Genomic DNA, 16742 nt, shown 5'->3' with positions numbered 1-16742 from the left:
AAAAACAAGTGACTATAGTAAGTGGACTGCACTTATATCTTTTTTTCACAGAGTTTCACCAATTCCCACACACTCATACAATGAAAGCAGCAGCTAACACGCAGGTTGCAAGCTAACCATAGAGAGATATTTGGGCTTCAATGTCTCTATGCCCAGGGACACTTAAATATGTGGACGGATGCGTGGGATCCAACCAACAGCCCTGCAACCAATGGACGACTGCTCCACCTGCTTAGACACAGCCACCCTTCATATAAAAACATTATGTAAATAAACCATTTTCTGATGAAAATCACAAAATGAATGATTGAATATAACACAACTTGTACTTGAATTGATTTAAAATAACAAATAAGTAATTAAATGTGTTCAACATTAAAAAGGGATAACTGCAATAAGATAAACAACCGTTCAAAAGTTTGGGGTCACTTAGAAATGTCCTTATTTTTTTAAAGAAAAGCACTACTTTCTAACATTAAATTAATCAGAAATGTAGTCGAGACATTGTTAATGTGGTAAATGACTATTCTAGCTCGGAACGGTTGATTTTTAATGGAATACCTACATAGGTGTACAGAGGCGCATTCCCTTCAGAGAACAGCACAAACAGGCTCTAACCAGAAAAGAAAGAAAAGTGGGAGGCCACGGTGCACAACTGAGCAAGAGGACAAGTACATTAGAGTCTCTAGTTTGAGACAAATACACCTCACAGGTCCTCAACTGGCAGCTTCATTAAATGGTACCCACAAAACGGCAGACTCATCATCCACAGTGAAGAGGCGACTCAGGGATACTGGCCTTCTGGTCAGAGTGGCAAAGAAAAAGCCATATCTGAGACTGGCCAATAAAAGTAAAAGATTAAGATGGGCAAAATAACACAAACATTGGACAGAGGAAGACTGGAAAAAAGTGTTATGGACAGACAAATCCAAGTTTGAGGTGTTTGGATCACACAAAGGAACATTTGTGAGATGCAGAACAAGTGAAAAGATGCTAGAGTGCCTGCAACAGCATGTGATAGTCTGGGGCTGCTTTGGTGCTAGTAAAGCGGGAAATTTGTGCAAGGTAAAAGGAATTTTGAATAAGGAAGGCTATCACTCCATTTAGCAATGCCATGCCATACCCTGTAGACCGTGCTTGATTGGAGACAATTTCCTCCTACAACAGGACAATGACCCAAAGCACACCTCCAAGCTATGCAAGAACTATTTAGGGAAGAAGCAGTCAGCTGGTAATCTGTCTATAATGGAGTGGCCAGCGCAGTCACCAGATCTGTTGAGATGTTGTGGGAGCAGCTTTATCGTATGGTATGTAAGAAATGCCCATCAAGCCAATCCAACTTGTGGGAGGTGCTTCAGGAAGGGTGGTGTGAAATTTCTACAGAATACCTAAACAAATTGACAGCTAGAATGCCAAAGGTCTGCAAGGCTGTACTTGCAGCAAAATGAGGAGTCTGACAAAAGCAAAGTTTGAAGGACAACATTTTAATTTCAAATAAAAATCATTATTTCTAACCCTGATCAATGTCTTGACTATATTTTCTATTCATTTTGCAACTCATTTGATGATTAAAACTGTGAAATTTCATGGAAAACATAAAATTATCTGGGTGACCCCAAACTTTTGAACGGTAGTGTATGTACAAAGATTTTTTATGTATTCAACAAGCCTATGGATGGATGAGATGGATATAATAAAATACAAAGTGATGATTAAATGCAACAAATAAAAACATTAAAAGCATGTGATACAGAGGTTAGAGGGGTCTGGAGAATCGATTTCACCTCTGATTCTTTTACTATTGCTTTTTTCTGTGTAACAGTGTGGGTACATTCAGCAGTGTGCTCAGATGCTCAGAATCAGATCATTATGTGTAAACCCCTCTCTGCATTTCATTTAATTTACAAACTCACTTAAGAAACTGGTCCAGGTTTAAACACATTTGTGCTTCTTCAGGTTGAAGCTTGTGCTGAAGCTTTTCATACATTTGATGCAACAGTAAGGTTTGTGTCCTGTGTGGATTCGCTCATGTTGTGATAGGTCAGACGGTGTGTAGAACCGTTTGTCACAGTGTTGACATTGGTGTTGTTTGACTCCAGTGTGGATTTGCTCATGAGCCCGGTTTGAGCTGGAGGAACTGAAGACTTTCCCACAATGCTGACAAGGGTAGATTTTTTCCTTTGTGTGGATGTTTCTGTGAAGATTGTAAGAACTACTGTAGTTGAAACTCTTGCCACAGTCCTCACAGGTGTACGGCTTCTCTCCAGTGTGAATACGTTGGTGGACTTTGAGGTGTCCTGAGTGAGTGAATGTTTTACCACAGTCCTCACAGTTGTACGGCTTCTCTCCAGTGTGAATACGTTGGTGGACTTTGAGGTTCCCTGATCGAGAAAAGCTTTGCCCACACTCGTTACAGCTGAACGATTTCTCTCCAGTGTGAATGAGGCGGTGTTTCTGCAGGGTAGATGAATGAGTGAATGTTGTACCACAGTCTTCACAGCTGTACGGCTTCTCTCCAGTGTGACTACGTTGGTGGTCTTTGAGGGATCCTGATCGAGCAAAGCTTTGCCCACACTCGTTACAGCTGAACGATTTCTCTCCAGTGTGAATACGTTGGTGGACTTTGAGGTTTCCTGAGTAAGTGAATGTTTTGCCACATTGGTCACAGCTGAAGGGCTTCTCTCCGGTGTGGATTCTCTGATGTTTGGTTAAGTCTGACCTCGAACTGAAATCTTTCCTACACTGTTGACAGCGGTGAGGTTTAGGTTTCTTTGTCCCTTGTTGTTTCTGTAGCGACAGACAGACAGAAATACAAAGACAGAGTATGAGTGAGGCAGAGATGTGCAGTCAGGGTCAGCAATAGGGATCGGAATCGTTAGAATTTTACAACAAATGAAAAGAAGGACTTAAATACTCAAAGACATCGGAGACACAGGTCACACACATTAGGGTGGGGCCAGTAATCACACAGAAGGGACACTTGACAGGATGGTACAATGTTTACATTAATAAAACAGGAAACGTGAAAAGACAACAACAGAAAACAGGGAGCTCGACGAGTCTTAACAATTGCCTATAAATATAGATATATCAATAACAGAGTAGTCTCGCAAAGCCAGACCAAACTACAGTAAGTAGTATGGTCTGGAAGCAACCCATTTAGTTGCAGCTATATGGGGGAAAACTGGGCTGGCCTGTTTTTATTTCCTGAATGTGTTTACCTGCTGGATTTAAGCAATGCAGCTCAGGGTTCATTAACTTTTGCACACGCTGTGTGCAAAAGGGCCACGCTGTGTCGCGGGCGGCAGTTGATGTCGGAAGCAACAGGGGGAGAAACGGTGTCAGTTCACTGCACAAGAGGACACAACCGTCTGCAGTTTTCAGAAATGTGTGTGATTAATAAGTGACACCAACATAGGGCTGGGCGATTAATTGAATTTCGATTTCGGTTACATTTTTGGCTTCCCTCGATCATGAAAACATGAAATCTAAATAAAACGGTTATTGTGCGGCACGCCGGGTCATGTGTAGTAAATGCAGCGCACCCTTCTGTCTCCACCTGCGCTCCGCCCCGCCCCCGCCCGAACACTGTCGCTTTCAGCGATTCCAGTGCAATTGTTTATTCAGCATAAACTTAAAACGCTCGTCCAGAATGTTACACCGAAACACAAAAGCCTTGCGCGATTGAAGCAGCGTTTCACTCGGTGAAACATGGTGTGAGTGAGACACTGTGATGGCGGTGGGTAACGGTGTCATTCACTGTGAGAACTTGCCGGTGTGAGCCGCCGCGCAGAAAAGCTCTGTGGCTTTACGGGTAAAATGATAGTCGGGAATTCCTGCACGTTAACGTTGTTGAGGGGAAAGGCTTCCGCTTTCTGATTGCATTTCTCGAGCCTGAATATATAGTGCCATGTCGGCAAACTATATGCGCGACAAGAGCAAATATACAGTGAGCCGCACCCCCTCCATTACTTTCAGTCTACAGACGAAAAGTTACAACCAGCACCTAAGCATGGACTTCGTTTAAATAAAGCGTCTAATTTTTTTGCTCTGCTGCAAATTCTGAAGTCTGAACATTACGGTGTCAGCTGTGGTGTAGTTTTTTTTCACAGCAACTCAACGTGCACTGCAAAGAAAAGAAGGCAATAAGTCAATCTTTTTGTAGATTCATAGCCTACCTCCTCTTATAAGTCGAAGTACAAATCAATGAATGGTTCACAGTCACATCCCTCGTAAAATATTAATCTTACTCTTAGATTCAAAGGTTTTACTGATTATTTATTTTGTGTGGCTTTTTAGTTGTAGGCTATGTTTGAGGAGCACAATTGGGAGTTTTGTTTATGTAATATTGAAAGAATTGAACTGAATTTTCATTTCGGTGCATCCCTACAATGAATAATCGTCTTTAATAACCGTGATTACAATATCAATCAAAATAATCATGATTATCATTTTTGCCATAATCGAGCAGCCCTACATCAACATAACGTTGACTTTCTGGCAAAAATGAACAGTACTCCAGAAAGTGGGCACGCTAGCAACAATCAAGTTGTAAAGTTGTATGCAGGAATGTAAAACCTATGGATTCACTAAATAAATGCCATTATGTAGCCTATTTTTGCTCAAAGACATAGCAAAGAGACCGCCAAATTGAATTATGGTGTGGTGGGCCTACAGTTAAGTTTGATTATAATTTATTTTCAGTATTAACACCATCATTTGGATTTTCAATTAGTAAAAAATATTTTAAATGTATATATCCACCTTCTGTCATTTATCTTTCCGTTCCTACATCAACATACAGAGAACATTTTTATTTTTCAGGCATATTTCGAATAGTGGAATTAATCTTGATTAATCCACAGCTACCCTGTAATTAATCTGATTAAAAATTGTAATAGATTGACAGACCTTTTTTACATTGCTTTGAGTATTGACTTCTGTGGTGTCTGTCCTTAAAACATGTTAATAAAAATAATTTAATTTTTTTAATTTGAGGTAATATTACTGATGAACTTTTATTGGCATGCTTTTCATTTGATGCTGAATTATTGCCTAATGTTTGCATGATACACTTCTGCTGTCACCATATGATAAGGTACCCTACCCTACTATACATATATTTTTTTTTGTTTGCCAGTTGTTTTTTGTCCTACTTTATTAGACTATAAAAACAGAAATGTTGCAAGTTGCAGTTTTTTTTTAATGGCTGAAATACGATATAAATCAAATCATATTAACTGATCAGCTCTGTTTGTGTAGAAATGATCAGGGATGTGTTTTTTTAGCTTGTTTTTATAGGCCCAGTTGCTTGTTTCTCTAGCGAGATCTGGCAACCCTGCAAACCACAGCGACGCAAGCAAGCCGCCATTACAGGGCAGCAAGTTGTGTAACGGGAACTGCTCTTCAACTCGTTAATTTTCCCTGCTCAAAAGTCACTCAAAAAACACACGTTTTGATTCAGTTTCAGCAGAAATAACTCTAATCAGTGGTAGGCCTATGTATATAGCCCGATATTGCAGACAGACAGACATGTGCGTCAGTGGGCTTACAGACAGTGATACGACACCCACGAGGCTGAGGAACAGCTCCCCCATAAATAAACGGTTTTAACGGGCTTAAAAGAGAAGAAACGTGAAAATATCACCATAGTAACAAGTATAGTCACCGTTTGTGGAGAACTCATGCTTCTTCTTTCTCGGTGGCAGCAGATAGTAACCATAGACATTATAAAGGATAGACGCCGCGTTTGCCGCGCTGACGAGAAATGCGGCCGCCATCTTGAACCGGTCACACGTTCCACTCAGTGTAGTCTGTTTGGCAGGTGCAATGAACTGTCAGCGCATGTAATTAATCATATCTCATTAAATACCAAACTGATTTTCACGCGGTTTTCTTTGCTGCAAAGATCATACATGTAGCTAAGATACAGGGCACAAGTTTCGACATGTTTTAATATTCATAGTGGGCTTAACAGTCATAGAAGATTCTGATATGATATAAGTAACCAGACGTCCGAGATCAAAACGAGGAGCATCCCCCGAAAAGGGAAGCAGAAACAGATAGGGGCAGTAAAGTCAGCTATTTTAATAAGTTAACAATATATGATTAGGCTATATATAAATATATTTATTCATTTACAGTGACGAGCATACACAATAAAGACAATCACAGGGATAACATAAACAGAGAACAGAAATAAAATAGGATACGATATATTAATTTAAATAAAGTAGGCCTATACAAAATACAAAACAAGAGCAAAAATAAAATTCAGAAATCACAGATTCAAATAAACCAAGAGTAGGAAGAGCAGTCAATAAGTCTTAATTTGTGAAAGACAGATACAACCAATAACAACAAGTCGGAATGGTGGTTGTCGATGCCAAACTGTGTCTCCTCAATATGTTCCCCAAGCAGAAACCCATCCTCCGTTTCAATCTCCTCCCGGACGAAGTGTGTGGCTCGGACATCTGGTTACTTATATCATATCAGAATCTTATATGACTGTTAAGCCCACTATGAATATTAAAACACGTTGAAACTTGTGCCCTGTATCTTAGCTACATGTATGATCTTTGCAGCAAAGAAAACCGCGTGAAAATCAGTTTGGTATTTAATGAGATATGATTAATTACATGCGCTGACAGTTCATTGCACCTGCCAAACAGACTACACTGAGTGGAACGTGTGACCGGTCCAAGATGGCGCCCGCATTTCTCGCGCTCAACGCCCAATGCGGCGTCTATCCTTTATAATGTCTATGATAGTAACCAGAGACGATGTGTGTGTGTCGAGCTCTGAGACGTTAGGTCAGACACGCCTCTTCATGACGTCAAGAAGTAGAGTGGAAAAAGGGGGGAGGGGAATCTAGAATCCTGAAATGTATTATTATTATATCCTTTATTTAATCAGGTTACTGTCAATTAAATGAAACGTTATTTATTGTGCATGTGTTGTCTGTCTTTATGTAACCTAACGTTAATTTATTTAAAGAGAGACGTGACGCACATTGGCACATTTTTATTTACAAAGCCTTGACCGGGAAGCTTCCTCATTATTTAAAAAGAAATGCTGCAAATTTCAGATGGGCTTTATCAGACCCGCTCCACTGACATGCTTATGCTTCATGTCCCACAAGCCCGATCTGAGCTGGGAAAGACTTCTAGCTTTAGTGCCCCTGACTCCTGGAACAACTTACAGCAACAAATTAAACTAAATACCTTCATATCCTTTAACCAATTTAAACAAACTATCTTAAATCTGCCAAACTCTACCTGTAACTGTTTTAATTAGGCTATATTGTACAAGAGCCCTCCGCTGCGTGTCGGGCTCCTGCTTCAGCTTGTCGGTCCTTATTTCTAGCAAGTGACCCGTTCGCTATACTTTGTCCCTTACATGGTGCACCTTATTTGTTTTTAAATAAGAGACTGTTCTTAATGTTTTATCTGGAAAAATAAAGGTTAAATACATTTTTAAAAAATGTCTACACTTTTATCTGCACTGTGCTCTTGCACTACTTTTGGGTTTATTTGTGTCTCAGGTGTTGCTCTCTTCACTTGTGTTTTTCTTCTTCTATATTGCATAGTTGAGAGGAGCCTGGGACTTCAGAATGTCATTGCTAATGACTGCTGCTGTAATTGTTAATGTGCATATGACAAAATAAACATATTGAATCTCCTCTGTATCTTTCTGCTCTGGTGAGGTGCTGCCACCTGCAGGCTGCTTCCTGTCACTGTTAAATAGATGGAGACTGAATGCAGAGTTCAGATCAAATTAGAGGAGTTTGAAAACGCTGCTATCTTAGAAAAAATTAACGTTAAGCCCAGTTCAGACCAAAGATTCGCCTTGCAACTGCTTGCAACTGCAACTCCTTGCGACGAGACCGCCGAAACGTTCTAAAACTGGACCTTGCGATTTGACATGTTGAATCTTCTGCGACGCCTTGCAACGGCTTGCAACGAGCAGTTCACACTGCTGCGATTTCTCCCCCGCGACGTTCTAAAACCGTCTCGTCGCAAGCAGTTGCAAGGCGAATCTTTGGTCTGAACTGGGCTTTAAGGTTACATAAAGACAGGCAGCACAATAAATAAGGTTTCATTTCATTGACTGTAACCTGGTTAAATAAAGGATATAATAATAATACATTTCAGGATTCTAGAGTCCCCTCCCCCTTCTTCCTCTCTACATCTTGACGTCATGAAGAGGCGTGTCCTATCTGACCAAACGTCTCTGAGCTCCACACACACACACACACACCGTCTCTGGTTACTATCTGCTGCCACCGAGGAAGAAACATGAGTTCTCCACAAACGGTGACTATACAGTTTATGTTACTATGGGGATATTATGACGTTTCTTCTGTTTTTACCCATTAAACGCGTTTCTTTGTGGGGGAGTTGTTCCTCAGCCTCGCGGGTCTAAGGACAATTGTGTCGTATTACTGTCTGTACGGATCGTACGGTAAAACCACTAACACACATTACTGTCTGTCTACGATATCGGGTTATATGAACAAAACTTATTCCATTATAGTTCTTTTTGCTGAAACTGAATCAAAACGTGTGTTTTTGGAGCGACCTTTGAGCAGAGAATATGAACGAGTTGAAGAGCAGTTCATGTTACACAACTTCCTGCCCTGTAATGGCGGCTTGCTTGCGTCGCTGTGGTTTGCAGCATGGTTTGCAGGGTTTGTCACTACACGATCTGAGGCATAGACATTATAAAGGGTAGACGCCCCATTGGCCGTTGAGCACGAGAAATGCGGGCGCCATCTTGGACCGGTCACACGTTCCTCTCAGTGCAGTCTGTTTGACAGGTGCAATGAACTGTCAGCGCATGTAATTAAGCATATCTAATTAAATACCAAACTGATTTTCACGCGGTTTTCTTTGCTGCAAAGATCATACATGTAGCTATGATACAGGGCACACGTTTCGACGTGTTTTAATATTCATAGTGGACTTAACAGTCATAGAAGATTCTGATATGATATAAGTAACCTGACGTCCGAGATCAAATCTAGGAACATCCCACGAAAAGGGGGAAAACGGAGACATTTCCAGTTTGACTAGCAATCTGATTGAAAAACCTAATGAGGTGTCAACAAAACGGGAACAGGTAGTTGTTTCTGTTTAGCCAGGGACAGGCAACCAACAATGGGGACGTCTGGTCACCTTTATGATAGCCTATGTGATGTAGGCTATGATCGGTGTTTTGCAAATCACACCCTATAAATATGATAGAGAAGCAGAAACAGATAGGGGCAGTAAAGTCAGCTATTTCAATAAGTTAACAATATATGATTAGGCTATATATAAATATATTTATTAATTTACAGTGACGAGCATACGCAATAAAGACAATCACAGGGATAACAAACAGAGAACATAAATAAAATAGGATAACATCTATTCATTTAAATAAAGTAGGCCTATACAAAATACAAAAAAGAGCAAGAATAAAATACTAAATGAACAATGAATTCAGCTAAAACAGGCACGCATTGATTTCCTGTCTGTGTCTGAGGAACCAACTCGAGACTAGACTGAACTTGGTATTCCCCCCTAGTATAGAACATTGGACAACCAACTCCAGTTTAGGAATAACTGCCTTTTCCTGTAGTGCCCCTAATTCATGGAATGCTCTGCAGAGCAACTTAAAAATGACTGCTCTTCCTACTCTTGGTTTATTTGAATCTATGATTTCTGAATTTTACACATCTGACTGTAACTGTTTTAGCTGAATTCATATATAATGTCTATGGTGCAGGCTCCTCAGATCTGTAGTGACAGGGTTGCCAGATCTCGCTAGAGAAACAAGCAGATGGGCGTATAAAAACGAGCTAAAAAAAATCATATCCCTGATCATTTCTACACAAACAGAGCTGATCAGTTAATATGATAACAGAAACCAACTGGCCAACAAAAAATATAGGTGTGTAGTGTATCATGCAAACATTAGGCAACAATTCAGCATCAAATTAAAAGCATGCCAAAACCAATAAAAGTTAATCAATATTATTATCACAAAATTTAAAAGAGATATGATTTTTAATAACAGGTTTTAAGGACAAACAACACAGAAGTCAATACACAATGAAATGTAAAATAAATAGGGCTGTCCAACGGTTAACATTTTTAATAACGAATTATTCAACCATACAAAATATGCCTGAATAAATCTAATTTTCTCTGTATGTTGATGTAGAAACTGAAAGATAAATGACAGAAGGTGGATATATACATTTAAAATATATTTTTTTTACTTATTGAAAATCCAAATTATGTTGTTAATACTGAAAATAAATTATAATCAAACTTAACTGTAGGCCTACCACACCATAATTCAATTTGGCTGTCTCTTTGCTATGTCTTATAGCAAATATAGGCTACATAATGGCATTTATTTGGTGAATCCATAGGTTTTGCATTCCTGAATACAACTTTACAACTTGATTGCTGCTAGCGTGCCCATGTTCTGGAGGACTGTTGTGCCAGAAAGCCGACGTTATGTTGATATCACTTATTAATCACACACACTAGGGGTGTGAACGTTTACAAAAATGTCTAACCGTGTACACGACGGAATTGTTTTTGTGTATACGGTTAACCATGACGTCATTGTCCTTGTGCGCCCGCCGTCTTGTAGGCGCGCACGCACACACACATACGCGTTTGTTCGCCTGTAAACATACAGTTGACATGAACTACGCTCGTTTACACACCTCTTATAATAGTTCCATGGTAGGCACAAACACACACACGCACGTTCGCCTGTCATGTTTTCGCCGTCATTATCGCCCTTCATTAATTTCTTGATTAATATAGCCTATCGCTTTCTACATGTCCACGTTTATGCAGGTTGAACAGGTGTTATAAAGTTCGGGCTACTTACGCGCGTAGTTCACGTCAACCGGGTAACTTTAATCTTTAGGTTATCTTTCATCACTCGTCCGTGGCCGTGACTCGAGCCCGAGCACGGCGACTCCCCATGTGTGTGTGTGCGCCGATACACACACACGCTGAGGGACAGACAGATTCGGCAGACTAGCTTTTATCCTCCCCAATTAGTTTATTAGTGATTAGTGATGTAAAATCAATAAATGTGTGTCTACAGAACATATTTAAAAACTTTAAAAAAAGAACATTTGAAATTGGAAGAATAAAAAAAATAAAAACGGTTTTCGTTTATTGATTTTTCCTAGGTTATGATTTACTAAAAGGTTACACATGTACACGTGCACACCCCTAACACACACCTCTGAAAACTGCAGACGTTTGTGTCCTCTTGTGCAGTGAACTGACAACGTTGCCCCTCCTGTTGCTTTGGACATCAACTGCCGCCCACGACACAGCGTGGCCGCGCGCAGTGCCAAAATGCTAGAGCGACTGTAGTGCAGAGTGGTTGGGATGCACAGGGCGGATCATTCTGCACATTATTTTGTTAAAAAAAATGTATACATTAATTCAAGAAATGAATCACCCTGCGTTAACAATTTAATTCTAAAAATGAATATATAATAATACAAAATGCACATCACATGCACTCACGCAAATATCCAGGATGAGAGTCACTATTAGCCAAACAATATTCCTCTTAACCATGTGTCAGATCATTTAATTTAGATTATTCATATAGTTCCCAATTTAGAATATTCCCAAAACTTCAGAGCGAAAATTCTTGTGGAAAGTTTCTGGAAAGTTTCCACCCCTTTGCAACCCTACTAGCACACAACATCCATCGAGCAAGTAAACACATACAGGAAATAAAAACAGGCCAGCCCAGTTTTCCCCCATATAGCTGCAACTAAATGGGCTGCTTCCACACCATACTACTTACTGTAGTTTGGTCTGGCTTTGCGAGACTACTCTGTTATTGATATATCTATATTTATAGGCGATTGTTAAGACTGGGCAAGCTCCCTGTTTTCTGTTGTTGTCTTTTCACGTTTCCCTGTTTCCTGTTTTATTTTGGTAAACATTGTCTCGTCCTGTCAAGTATCCCTTCTGTGTGATTACTGGCCCCTCCCTAATGTGTGTGACCTGTGTCTCCGATGTATTTGAGTATTAAAGTCCTTCTTTTCATTTGTGGTAAAATCCTTTTTATTACTATTCCCATCCCTACTGCCGACCCTGACTGCACATCTCTGCCTCACTCTTACTCTGTCTTTGTATTTCTATCTGTCGCTACAGAAACGAAAAGGAACAAAGAAACCTAATCGTCACCGCTGTCAACAGTGTAAGAAAGATTTCAGTTCGAGGTCAAACTTATCCAAACATCAGAGAATCCACACTGCAGAGAAATACAGCTGTGACCAATGTGGGAAAACATTCACACAAGCAGGATCCCTCAAAGTCCACCAACGTATTCACACCGGAGAGAAGCCGTACAGCTGTGAGGACTGTGGTAACACATTCACTCAATCATCTCACCTGCAGGCACACCGCCTCATTCACACTGGAAAGAAGCAGCACAGCTGTGACCAGTGTGGGCAAAGCTTTGCTCTATCAACACACCTCAAAGTCCACCAACGAATACACACTGGAGAGAAGCCGTACAGCTGTGAGGACTGTGGTAACACATTTGCTCAATCATCTAACCTGAAGAAACACCGCCTTATTCACACTGGAGAGAAATCGTTCAGCTGTGACAAGTGTGGGCAAAGCTTTACTCAATCAGGATCCCTCAAAATCCACCAACGTATTCACACTGGAGAGAAGCCGTACAACTGTGAGGACTGTGGTAAAACATTCACTCACTCAGGAGCCCTCAAAATCCACCAACGTATTCACACTGGAGAGAAGCCCTACAGCTGTGAGGACTGTGACAAGAGTTTCTACCAGAGTAGTGCTTACAGTAAGCACAGAAACATGCACACAAAGGATACAATCTACTCTTGTCAGCATTGTGAGAAAGTCTTCTGCTCCTACTACTCATACCGGGGTCATGAGCTTATCCACACTGGAGTCAAACTACACAAATGTCAACACTGTGACAAACGGTTCTACACATCGTCTGACCTCTCAGTGCATGAGCGAATCCACACTGGAGTCAAACCGTACTGTTGCAACAAATGTATGAAAAGCTACTCCTCAAACTCCTACCTGAAGAAGCACAAGTGTATTTAAACCTGGACCGATCAGACCATGATGCGTGAACTCTAGGGCTGGCCCCAATACCATTTTTCAGGCTTCGAATATTCGCTGGTTTTTCCGAGCGGATATCCGGATATTCGCTCCAGAAAAACACAACATCAAAAACAAGATTAATAATATATATAAAAAAATTATAATCCCTATATCCGATTTTGACAGTATCTGCATATTTTGTTGAAGATTTAATAGCTTTTGAATGTTAATTAGTAGGCCTAAGTAAGTTGGAGTTCCTTACTTTTCCCGTGGACGTGAACAGCTGCTGTTCCATTCCAAATCAGCTGTCCTCTGCCATCGCAGCCCTTACGGGACTTTTCAATTCATCCTGGAACGTGCATCTTTGTTTTCAGGGAATTTGTACAATAAATCCACAACAAGTACCGAATATGGATTGTCTTATATGTGCATATTATATCCATTATATTGACCGGGTATTGCCAAGACGTTCACGCTCTGCAGCAAGCCAGTCACAGTTTATGGGCGCGACGCTGTATGTAAACAAACAGCTAAGCTAAGGTTAGCATTTAGCTAAGCATTACTTTTCCTCCCGAGATCCCGCTAATGTTGTGTTATAAAGTTAAGGGAAACAAGTTATCTATTCTTCCTCCAACTCTCTCGCTTCTCTGCTTGGTGTCGCTTATAGTTTGCATCCCTCGCTCTGGTAACGTCACGTAGCATACAGCTGGTGTATCACCGTGTATCACCGGCTTTGAAAAGGTCAGCAGCCAACTAGTTCAAAGGTGGTTCTGCCGTTCCAAATGGATCCAGTAGATGGCACCATTGTATAATGCGAGACCTACTGGACAATCAAGTCGCCCAGTTACAACAACAATCACACCATTCATTATATTTTCTCAACAATAAAAAAAAAAGAAGCTCCGAATACTAATTTAAGCTCCGAATGAGTATTCGAATATTCGCATTATAGCAGTGCAGGCCTGGCTAGGCTAAGGCCCTTCCACCACCAGCCTGCTCCAACAGCAGATCAGGCCAGGCTAAGCTAAGGCCCTTCCACCACCAACTAGCTCCATCAGGCTAGGTAAGGCCAAGGCCCTTTCACCACCAGCCAGCTCCAGCAGCACAGCACAGCCGAGCAGCAGCACAGCAGAGCAGGCCTGGCTAGGCTAAGGCCCTTCCACCATCAGCCACTTCCAGCAGGCTAGGCCGAGGCCTTCCCACCACCATCAGCCACTTCCAGCAGGCTAGGCCAAGGCCTTCCCACCACCAGTCAGCACCAGCAGCACAGCAGAGCAGGCCTGCCTGGCTAGGTCAAGGCCCTTCCACCACCAGCCTGCTCCAGTAGGCCAGGCCAAGGCCTTCCCACCACCAGTCAGCTCCAGCAGGCTAAGCCAAGGCCTTTCCTCCACCAGTCAGCTTCAGCAGGCTAGGCCAGGGCCTTTCCACCACCAGCCAGCTCCAACAGGCAGCAACAAACAGGCTTCACCAGGTCAGTGCTGCAAGTGTGTTTATTGCGGCAATATAGTCACTAAAGAAATTAAGAAGGACATAGAGGAATTAAAAGCTTCCTTGAACATAATGGGTGACAAATTGGCAACCATAAACAAACAGCAGCGTACTATAATTAATCTGATGAGTGAAATCAAGGACCTTAATGGATGGTAATTATTAGCTGTGTGTATAGAACACCTGGATCCTGTCTAGACACTTTCACTTGTAAATCAGAAGCAATGTTTGCTAACTTAAACCACAACAAGGTTCATATTATATGTGGAGATTTTAATATTGATCTGCTTAATCCCCATGGAAACAATAACACAATTGATTTTATCAACACAATGTATAGTAATAGTCTATTTCCTGTTATTACAAAACCAAGTAGAATAACAAAGGACACATTGATAGATAATATTTTCATAAATACAATAGCAAGTCAAGTAACAGCTGGACTCCTTATAAATGACATAAGCGATCATCTTCCTGTTTTTGCTATCTTTCAAAATCTTCTTGAGGTGGAAAATATAAAAAAGAACTACACCCATCAGCTGACTCGATGTAGATCACCAGAAGCCATCGCTGCCTTTAGGGTGGACCTACGCACACAGACTTGGAATCATGTCTATGCAACTGAAGACCCTAATCAAGCCTATGAGGCCTTTCTGTCGACTATACTAAAGCCATATGATAAACACTGTCCAATAAGAAAGACTGCTACCAGAAAAAAATATAGACATGATAAGCCATGGATTACTAAAGGTATAGAAAACGCCTGTACAAAGAAAAATGTACTTTACAGGATATTCTTAAAACAAAGAACAAAAGATGCAGAAAATAAATATAAGACATACAAAAATAAATGAATAAGAATTATTAGATTTAATAGGAAGGAATATTATCATAGGCTACTGGAACAGCAAAGGAGTAACATCCAAGGGACATGGGACATTTTAAATAGTATAATCAAAAAAGGCACTGGCAAAAATGACTATCCAACGTACTTTAATAAAGAGAATATAATCATGGATAAATTTTTAAAAAAAATTAAAAACCAAGATAATAGAAAAATATAAAACATCATTATGACATCAATACCAAGAGCATTACCAATATTGCTCCTGTAAATCTGACAGCTATTTTTTTTTATCAATAACTCTAAATGTAATAATAGTAACCAACTATAATCAAACTAACTGTGTAAATCAATACAAGGAAATGTATTGCACTTACACATAGAGGGAGTCCCCAGTGGAGTGTTGATATGTATGTATGTGTATGGTAACACTGTACACTAGGAAATATGGAATAGAATGTATAGAAAGTATATAGTAATGTATAACGACAACCAAACTATAACTGTGTAAATCCATATTGTTTTGCATTGTTTTACATTTTCAGGTTATTGCTTTGTTTTTGCTTTTTTTTAAATATTGTATTGTATTATGTTATGGTATATTACATTGCATTGTTTTGTATTATATTATAGTATATTATATTTCATAGTATTGTATTATATTATGTTGAATTATATCTTATTATATTATATCTATGTTATATTTGTTATATTTATGTTATATTACATTGTATCATATTATATTATATTATGTTATGTTGTTATATTTTGTTTTTGTAATACATAATATATTTAAAATATAACAATATGTAAAGAGGGGACACATAATAAGCCTCGGCTTCGTCCTATACCCTTTTTCGGCCATTGTTACTTTTAAAAGTAAATGATTGATCTTGTTTTTTTTATTGTGGCTTTGTGGTCATGGACCGAAAATAAAAATTCTTCTACTTCTACATTTGATTCATGAATTTTTTTGTAATTTCTTGAATTTGAACTATATTTTTTGTTCATAACATGACAGTGAAATTGTATATTAATGTTCACAAGGTGTATCAAATATGATATATGTGAATATTAATAATATATCTGAAAATCCTTAATTCGCTATTATTATTATTTTACATTTTGTTGACGTTCTGTCTTGTCAAATGTTGTAATAGGTATATAGCTTTTGAAATCTTTTAACCGCTCTGCTTGCAGTTGTCTTTCTAAAGTATGAAACCATTTATTTAATTTTTGGTTATTTCGAATCAAATTAGAATTGTATTCAATAATGCATA

The 16742-nt window shown here is 39.7% G+C and overlaps 2 protein-coding genes across 2 annotated transcripts; one reads left to right on the top strand and one right to left on the bottom strand.

Annotated features, from left to right (window-relative positions):
* Positions 1-1648: 1648 nt before the first annotated feature.
* Positions 1649-5692, bottom strand: LOC307264928 (uncharacterized protein). The gene is made up of 2 exons (XM_080046481.1): positions 5669-5692; positions 1649-2787 (listed from the first exon to the last, which is right to left on the bottom strand). The coding sequence occupies exons 1-2, from the start codon at positions 5684-5686 to the stop codon at positions 1933-1935; spliced, it is 873 nt and encodes a 290-aa protein (XP_079902607.1). The 5' UTR covers positions 5687-5692; the 3' UTR covers positions 1649-1932.
* A 2538-nt stretch (positions 5693-8230) lies between these two features.
* On the top strand, positions 8231-16404 carry LOC307264964 (uncharacterized protein). Its single transcript, XM_080046532.1, has 2 exons — positions 8231-8315; positions 12195-16404. Exons 1-2 carry the CDS (start codon positions 8298-8300, stop codon positions 13128-13130), a joined length of 954 nt encoding a protein of 317 aa, XP_079902658.1. The 5' UTR covers positions 8231-8297; the 3' UTR covers positions 13131-16404.
* The last annotated feature ends 338 nt before the right edge of the window (positions 16405-16742 follow it).

The sequence above is a fragment of the Ammodytes marinus genome (genome assembly GCF_949987685.1).
Source record: "Ammodytes marinus genome assembly, chromosome: 18".
NCBI classification, from domain to species: Eukaryota; Metazoa; Chordata; class Actinopteri; order Uranoscopiformes; family Ammodytidae; genus Ammodytes; species Ammodytes marinus.
This window is presented reverse-complemented; position numbering and strand designations above follow the sequence as displayed.